The 9,351-nt window shown below is 50.2% G+C and overlaps 1 protein-coding gene across 1 annotated transcript; it reads right to left on the bottom strand.

Annotated features, from left to right (window-relative positions):
• Positions 1 to 6,237: 6,237 nt before the first annotated feature.
• On the bottom strand, positions 6,238 to 7,341 carry UCRPA7_1571 (putative phosphatidylserine decarboxylase proenzyme 1 protein; the record flags this gene model as incomplete). The annotated part of the gene is made up of 1 exon (XM_007914151.1): positions 6,238 to 7,341. One exon carries the CDS (start codon positions 7,339 to 7,341, stop codon positions 6,238 to 6,240), a length of 1,104 nt encoding a protein of 367 aa, XP_007912342.1.
• Between the last annotated feature and the right edge of the window lie 2,010 nt (positions 7,342 to 9,351).

Here is a 9,351-nt window from a genome sequence, read left to right as displayed (position 1 = left end):
GCCCTGACCACGGCGTCGGCGTCGCGCCGGGCGTCGCACACGCCCGCGGCCAGCAGCGCCGCGGCGCGGCGGAGAGGCCGAGGGGCGCGCGCGGGTCCGTGTTGGCGGGGGACCACTGCGCGGCGACGATGGCGTCGCGGACGCGCAGGGGCAGGTCGTCTTTGCTGGTGCTGGCGCTGGTGCTGGCGCTGGCGGGCGCGGAGGCCGGGGAGGGGGACGACTGGCCCGGCAGCGGGGCCGGCACGCCGAGGGAGGAGGTTGGCAGCGGCGCGGAGCTGGCGGGGTCTGCTTGCGAGGTGAAGCTCGGGGGACGGAGGGAGTGCGGCGGCGGAGGCGGCGCTTGGCAGGCGGCCGACCCTTGTCCCTCGTCAAGGGAAAGGCTTGTGGGACGGTGTGAGAGCATGGCGAGACTCGCGTGATTTGCTTTCCGTTGTGTTGCTCAGCAGTAGTACCGGTTAAGCCTACAGAATTTGATTATCCGCTTTCTGAATGGTAAGGCTGAGCTATATTGAAGATAGTATGTCATAGGGCTGAGAGTCAAGATGTTAAGATCGCATATGATGGATGATCACGACACAGTGGCGGGAAAGGGTAGGGCAAGGCAATAAAGGTCTTGGCTTCTCTTTATAAGCTATCTTGGACATCGTAAAGGAGGGAAAGGCTGGCCATTCACGTCTATCCAATCCTGCAGCCAGCTTCCATTTGCTGCATGCATTGAAGCGATGCTCGAACTCGAGTTTTTCGTCACCTTGTTGACTGCGTTGGAAGCTTACGGAGCCGTTCGCCGCCTTCTAGAGCGGGTTCTAGGCGTGGCCGTAGGCCTTACAGGGCTGAGGTGTGGAAAACTCGCACTACACTATTAGCAGGGTGGCCAATCGCAGCGGCCTCTGTGACGTCAAACGGAATTGGCCGGACTGTGGGAGCAATGGTTGCGTGCTAAACTTCCTCATGTGGGTGTCAGGCGACATCATGCATTTTAAGTTGAGTAAGGATCTGGGGTCATATTTTGTGCTCTCCCGTGGTCTTAGGAGTATGGGTGATTGAGGTCCTGATTGGTTATCCCTGTAGAGTATCAGACTTCCACCCTATTTTCCTCCATGGATAGATTGCATGTCACAACATGTGTGAAGTCAGAAACAGTGCCGCCTTCCTAGTTGATGTAATGATGCTCAGAATCCCTCATCGGGGTGTTCACGAAGATTATGACCAGACTGTAATCCTCCGCCAGGGCAGTGAATGGTATCTCATAAGGGTCAAAATACCTCATGATGAGGTTCATGATTCTCTTTGAGCTCTTAAGGATTCTGTGTTTTCCTCTTCCCCATTACTCCATCAACTTCTTCAAATACACACAATAGTTTCTCCATGAGGGATTCATGAATTCCTGGGCAAAGTAACGCTATTACCCTAGCGGAGGAAGAAGTAAAGTATCGTGAGGACTTAACAACATCCTGGAGCATCAATACAGGCACTAAATATTACTATTCATAACACACGTAGTTACCCAGTTTTCCTTCAGAACGCTCAAGAACACTCAGTCGGTTTACGCAATTTGAAGCTATATCATTAGTCGGAGGTGAGAAATAATAAAACACATCAATCCTTCGAGCAGAGATCAACCATCTTTGTCAACAATCGTTTGCTTGCCTCTATATGAAAGATATCATCTTCATCAGTACTTTGTGAGTACTGCCCTATCCGGTCTATCTTCTCGGTAAAGATGGAGCTTGGTGAGAGAGTCTGCTTTGACAAGCACCCGGCTTTCACCTCTGTCCATTCTGACCAGCAAATTTGTAGATCAGCCCCGTGGTCTACAAAGGATTGACAGGATACACACAATTCGTGCAAGTATGCCGTATCATCGGGAGAAGAATCCCTCAGGTGTTCAAGACATAGCATCCAGGGACTCCTCAGAACTGTAGTTGTTGGCCTATTCTCTGTTTCGCCGACTTGGGCAACTTCATGCTGCACATTTGGGTCAATTCCCAGGCCCACAAAGAAATCGGCAAAACCTAGCTTGCTATATTTCCATGTACGTATAATCCTAGTTTCTAGTCGCCGTTCAGGGCCATAAAACGTGCAAAGAAATAGTCGCTCCAAATGATGGCTAGAAAGAGTACCTTCCTGAGCCTTTGCCTTGATGTATGTTTCGGCATGCCACTCAAGGAAGGTCCCCAGAAACATCGCTGCTATACCCTCAGCTGTGCATGTATGAGGGGGAAATCGATACTTGTCAGTCGAGCTTTTGATTGTACTGATGAAGAGATCAGTCCACAGGCGGTTTAAGCTTCTACCACGTCGAAATGCTTCTGGGAACGTTTCAACCCAAGCTGACATAAGTTGCTTGCCGGTATTGTCAAGCTCGTCCATAAGCTCTATCCACTCTGAGACTACGGAATCAGAGACCTGGAATCGAGCACAGGCTTCGTAGATTAAAGCACATCCCAACGGGTGGAACTGGTCCTCTGCCCAGCACTTTTGTAGAAATTCCGAGTCATTTGCTTCTTCTTTGTATTTCCGTCCATCTCTTCTTGTAATGGTTTCTTTGCAACCTTTTAGTCTTCTGATCATGCTGCTCATGAAAGCTAGCTTTTTCTCATCGTTTGAGTCAAACCCAGTATAGTCTTGGAAGACTTCGCCCGTACTTAATTGCTGGATGATGAACTCCTTAGTAGTCTGGTCTGTGACATCTGGAGTTAGTAATTACTTTCTAAGGACGGTGAATGAATAGAGAAATGCTGGATAGAGATATCTCGGGAGTAGACACCCAGTTTGGGACTATGTCTTTGTCTCTAGTACTCAAAAGATGGCCAAAAAAGGTGAAAAGAACTGTAGAAGGTGCTTACGCAGAAAGTCTACGTGCCTCGCCCCTTCCAGGAGACCTGCGCATCGGCTCTTCAAGCGCCGCTGTAGTCGCGGCTCTTCCCTGGGCTTCAGGAGGAGAGGTTCCTCTCTTGCCAACAATTCCTTGGTTTGTCGATGACGATGGCCTTCCGCACCCAGAAATAAAGCCATTATGTCTAATTCGTTACAACCAGATTCATTGCAGAATAGAGCAAGTTCGAATATTCTCCTGGATTCCGAAAGATGCTCTCGCTCAACTGTGGTGTTCAGCATGTGCTTGTATAGTTCGCTGAGTTGTCTTGGCAACTTCTCAAGGATGTCTAGAAGCTCATCCTTACTATCGCCTCTCAGGTTGCCATCGGATATCATATCCACGACTATATGAACCCACTACAATATTTGAAATTAGCGAAAGTCTTGTAGGGTTGGCGAAAACGCTTCAGGGGCAACTGTTCAGATTGGGATTATGTCTTTGTGTGGAATACTCTGATCACGGGAAAAGGATATGCCTCTTAAATCCAGGATTCGCTTACCAGAAATATGCCTTCTGATCTCTCGGTAATTCGGCTAGCAAACTCATGACGGTCCTCGAGGTCCGGGGTTAATTCCTGTAGCTTCCCCTCGCAATATTGCAAGATATCGGCGCTAGTGAGTTCATGAATCCGAAGCCTTGGGAATTTGTCAAAGTGATTGTCGAACACCAGAAGCTCTCTGCTGGAAAAGCAAATTTTGATGTTTTGGCTTTGTTTTGTGAGCTGCAACATGAGCAATACCACTTCTTTGTGCCCTTCAATGATCCACTTGCTAAGTCCCCAGCTCGCGTCGCCCGAATTTTGATAAAGTAGATTGGAATAATTAGCCGGGTAATCGTCGCTTTTGTCAACCATGCGGTATTCATCAAGACCATCGATAAATAGACACAGCTTGGATTCACCCAGTGCCTTGATTGCTCGTGTCAAATGTTTAGAGAGTTCAGGCCAAGCCAAAGGATCCATATGAAACTCTATCTCCTCGGCCGGAACTCCTACCAGTCCGGGAAATGTAACTGATAATAGATCTCGTCGAACGGTTAAAAGTTGGTGGAGAATACTTCTCAGCATACCCTCTCTGGACTTTTGCAAACTCAGCCCCCTTTCAAAAAAGAAGTATGCTGCCAGTATGAGCTTCTGTCCGCCAGCCCAATGGGACAGGGCGCGTTTCGTTTCTTCATGATGATAGAGGAATTTCATCAAGGTCGACTTCCCGGACCCGGCTCTCCCGCTGATCCAAAACAGTTGATCATTATGCTTCAGCCAGGATAGAAGCCGCATGTGAGCATCAAGTTGTCGGTCTGTGGAGGTGGTTTTATGTTTGGCATTGAAAATCCAGGAAAAGGTGTTCTCGTATGCTGAATCAATGCCATCTTCGCGCCCATTCATGTCCTTAAAACTTAATCGTTCAAGAATTGCTGTAGGAGTTGTATTGTCAGACTTGCCATGACTCAGGGCTTCCTGTGTTGACTCAAAGAAATCAGACATACCCTCATTTCTGATCTCAAGGGCTGAAAGTGCATTCACAACCAGTTAGCTTTCGAATACGGCGATAATCCATAGCAAAACCAAACATGACAATCAGGTGCTCCATGTACCCCAGATCATTTCGATAAAAGAGGAAGTCGTTGGGGCTTTCAGAGTGACCTACCTCGATCAGCAATGTGCTTCGCTTTTCCGTTGACAAGGTGTTCTATATGAAACAAGGACCTTTGATATCCTTCATCCTCCCTTGAGTCGAATCTAACCATATCCATATGATTCGAGTTTATCGAATCTTTGCGAACAGCAAAACCCTCGTAGGAAGCCGATACTTCCGGGACGATCTGTCGTATGGACTAGATTAACATCCACCAAAACACAATGGCATACAATCTCAAGATACTTGGGAGACTTACGAGTCCTATTCCTGTCGGTAATTCCTCCCTAACACATACAATATCTAGTCGACTAGAGACAGTCGTGAATTGATCTCGTTGATTTTCTATAATGTCAGAGTCTGGTCTCAGAGTTCGAATGAGCTGCGAATTTGGCTGGCGAAACGATAACTTCGCGAGAGACGCTACTAGCTCTCCGAGAGATGCTTTACTGCTTCCCCGATGAGGAGTTCCGTAGAAAATGACGCCATATGTTCTCGAGAATATTTTACCGAGCATCGGGTGTCTGTTGTGACTGTTGAAGGCGGCAGCCTTGATCAAGGACTCTTTGACGACCAGGCCACCAAGGCTGTGGCATATGAAAACGATAACTCGATCCTAAAAGGCTAGATGTCAGCTCCTTTTGCTCTATGAAGTCATCCGCAGTTCAGAAAGGCTCTGTCGGACATCTGTCACCAGCGAGATTGTTGACAGTCTTTCGGTTGCCCTCTACCTACCACATCCTTGCGAACGCGAGCGAGGTCATTGAGCAGCGTGTCAGCATGCCCAAAAATGCTCTCCTTGCTGGCATAGCTGAATACATTGGCCACGCTTGAGTCGTAACCCCAGGTCAATATTCGAACATTGTCCACATCTTTTGGGAGCAAGTCGCGCGGCCAGCAGACGTCTCCTTTGGACCAGGTTTTGATTCGAGACCCACGCAATCCATGGACAAATACTAGATCAACTCCGCTGTCACTTCCCTCGCATGTGTCACTGAGAACTAGCGGCCCGATCCCGTCCGCTGGTGACGCACTATTTGACGGCCCACTGGCGTCCTTGAGCCCCTTTGCTGGGACACCAATCGCGCTCAAGTTGGAGTCTTTACCGGGTAAGTCGACCGCACCATCTGACCTTGCATCCTTCTTCTTCTTGTTTTGAATGAGGCGACGGAATGCTTCCATGGGTACTGTCTCTCATATAGGTATGCAAAAGGGACGATTCGGGGTTCGCCCCCTCTATATCAGCCTTAAGCTGGTCTCCGCTCGAATGATTGCGGGCATGGTGAGAGGGGCATGCATGAGGACCACCAATTGCATGTAGATAATCATCGCGAGGCTGGCACAGGAAGACACACAGTGTGATAAGTCCTTACACTGTAACTCAGCCCGATGTCTTATGGCCCGAAGAAGCGCCTTGGTACCTAAACCAGTCAAAAGTTCAGAAACTCGGGAGCTGACATTATCTATTGAGGTACGATGGTATAATCGGTAAATGATGTTGATAAGTTACGTGTCTCAGGTACCAAACACTGTAGTGACCGCCAGAGATGGATACCTCATACCTGACAGGGATGCCAAGTGTTTGGTCTCCTACCATAGTAAACTACGCTAATAGTCTCTCGTGATACGTTGAGTTGTATGCTCATTCAGGCAGATCTTCTGCAAACATCATACATAGGCGTATATATATTCGCTCTCACGACACAGTCTATAACCGCATCTATTTTACTCTCTGATGCGGCCAAGCGCCTGGCCCATCTTGACCTTCTGCCCCTTCTCAACGTTCCAGGCCCATCCACCAGACTTGAAGCCAGCCTCATCTACTCCTCCGACTGGTGCCTCGAATATCATGACGATGGTGCTACCCAGCTGAAACCCACCCATTTCCTCGCCCCGGCGCAGCGCATGTCCATGAAGCACGGGGCTGGCGCTCTCGTAGGTGGCCTCAGAGAATCCGGAATATGCTTCGCCGCGGGCTGCAGCCTCTTCGGCCGCGCGGTCTGCCGCGGTGTCGGTTGTCAGGCTATTCGTTCGCAGCTCACGATCGAAATTGATCTTGATAGAACCAACATTGGTCGCACCCACAGGGACGTAGCTAAAGAAGCCCCAGCGCCATCGTCCAAGAAGAACAACGCGCTCGTTCAGGGTGAACAGGCCCGGTAAAGTCCGCTGCAGGTATGGAGAAACACTATATAGCTCTCCAGCGAAGTGGCGCCGGCGTTCTACAACCCAATTGGCTGGCGAGTGAAAACGGTGATAGTCGCCTGGAGCAAGATAGATAACAGCGTAGAAGAGGGAGGTTTTCCGGTCCTCTGAAAGCATATCATACCACGGCTTCTCACCCAGCGCAAGATCCGCTCGCACCTCGGAAACGGACCTGGGGGATGGCGTTACTGATTGATCCTCGACCTCATCTGCTTTCGACATAGACGGTCCAGTCAGCAGGTTTGGGAGCGTGTACGAAATGCCGTTGACGCGAGCGAATTCCTCATCCTGCTTCACAACCTCCTCGTCCTTCTGCAGCCCTTTTGTGTCTGAGCCCGCGGCTTTTGCTTGCTCTTCAGTCAAGCTCTGGTCAGAAATACTCGGTGGTGGCGTGTTCTTTCCTAAAAGCGCTTCGATGCTGTAGGTCATGCCTTTAACCTGCTCGATGTCACCACCTTCGATCTGTCCGAACTGCAGCACCCGCCCATCGGACGGCGAAAGCAACACATTCGGATCAGGGTCGAGCGGCCGGGCCCCTGGCTTCAGTGTTCGGTAGAAGAAGGCTGCCAAGTTGGGGTAAGTATGTAAATCTGGCTCTGACACTTCATCAAGGCTGTGATACATTAGCACGGTTCGATCAGAACTTTATAGAAGCGGCTAGTATCGCACTTGACCCCAAAAATGAATGAATAAAGCTTGAACCCGGGAACTCGCAAGTAATAAGGGATGTTGATCTCATTGAATTTGCCCCATAGCCTGGAAAGCGCCTTCAAGGGTAGAGTCGACATGACCTGAACTTGCCTAGCGGTAAATCATCAGCCCTTGATTGTGTGGATGCAAAATCACGCCGTCTTGGGCATACCAAGGTCCATCAGGTCTGATGCGAGCCCGCTTCCTTGGCCGTTTCTCTCCATCCAGGCCTTGTTTTTCCCGCTCTTGCTTCTCCTGCTCTCTGGTATAGACCTTATAGAACTGAACACAACCAAGAAAACCTATTCCCACACCGACGGGTATCTGGTACCATTGAATCTTGGAATTGCGAAGAGCCGTTCGTAAACGCGACGAGAACCTTGGTCTCTGCTGAGACTGTTGTGAAAAGAGGCGTCGGCTAACGGCGAATTGATTCGGCTGCGATCTCGTCCCGGCCTGGAGACCTTGCCTACAAACACAGGTAGAGCATCGGATAAAAGGTTCGTTCAGAACCTTCGTCCGGCTCAAGCCTGCGGCGATCGATAGGGAAGCCATCGAGATTCCTCGGCCGAGAGGCCTGTGTACTTTTCGAGAGAAACCGAAGCAAGTCAAATATCGAGAATCCGTTTAGTGGTCAGACTCATCGATCCATCCTAGAGCATGTACTGGTATCCGCGAAGTTGACCCCGAGTGGATCGTGTTGAATTGGCACGCAAAGCCGTGGTTCTGGTCTCGAGCTGCAAGATTTGGGGGTTTGGGGGAATGACGCAGTTCGAAGCTGGAGAGCTTCTGTTAGCGTGACGGAAATTACCGTGCTTTGACACCCTTTTCGTTGGAATTGCGACAGAGTAGCTCGCAGTTGTGGTACCTGCGCGAATGCGGGAAACCGCTAGGCCCCGCATGTACACTTGCTGCAGGGTACCCGCCGCCTTACAGGCCACCTTAACCTGGAAGCCAGGGTGGAACTCCCTACAATTTGGAGACCGACGAAAGTGGACAGCAACACATCTGCGGCTTTCGAGCTGATTAATTCAACCAACCCATCAATCTTCCAAGCTGTCCTTTGAACCAATTCTTGTTGATTTTGGTACAAAGCTAGATCCTTTCGTGAGGGTGCAAGGACATCTTGACTGATCGCCCTGATGATCTCCACTACCTGCTGTCCGATTTCCTGAGCAGGGACACGGACATCTTCCTGACGCGTCAGTCAGCGACTGGTCAGCTCCTCTTGTTTGAAGCTATCGTCAAAGCTTGGGCCTCATAAAACCACTTCTCTCTATCGAAGGAGGAGACAATCCATTGATTGACTTGTTGAAAGAACTGAAGCGAGACACGACGTTCAGGCAAATATCGCAGCCACTCACTACAATGACTCAAGAGCCAACACCTTCCATTGCCGCGGGGGAAGGCCCTCTGACTGTCAACCTTCAAATTGTTTCGCCTTCTGTTGGAGTGAACGGACCATTGAGCTTCCCAGAACTCTCCGCCGCAACGACTGTTCAGCAGCTCAAAGGCTTGATACGGGACAAGCTCTCGCTTCGACCAGCCGATGATCACCAACGGTTGATCCATCGAGGCAGACTCCTCGCGAGAGACAATGACACGCTGGAGAATGTGTTCGGCGCTGAAGCAGTTAGTGTTGACTTCTCTTTCAACAGCGGCTCGATCTTAGCTGACAGAGCATAGTTGCGGACAAAGGAACCGCAGACGCTACATCTGGTGCTCCGAGACCATGCCGACCATCACCACCACTCCACACAACCCACGCCGGTCCAGGGACAGAGTCCTGCTCCAGGGTTGCCCAATCGACAACCAAACGGTCCTCAGATTCAACCTCACCCGACGCCACTTCATCAGCACGTTCACCAGACTTTCCGCTTTGCTAGACCTGGACAAGTACCAGGAGTTCAGAATGGCCAGGTTCCAGTCCCTGGCTTCCCCCAA

The sequence above is a fragment of the Phaeoacremonium minimum genome (genome assembly GCF_000392275.1).
Source record: "Phaeoacremonium minimum UCRPA7 unplaced genomic scaffold PA7_03_scaffold_110, whole genome shotgun sequence".
NCBI lineage: Eukaryota > Fungi > Ascomycota > Sordariomycetes > Togniniales > Togniniaceae > Phaeoacremonium > Phaeoacremonium minimum.
This window is presented reverse-complemented; position numbering and strand designations above follow the sequence as displayed.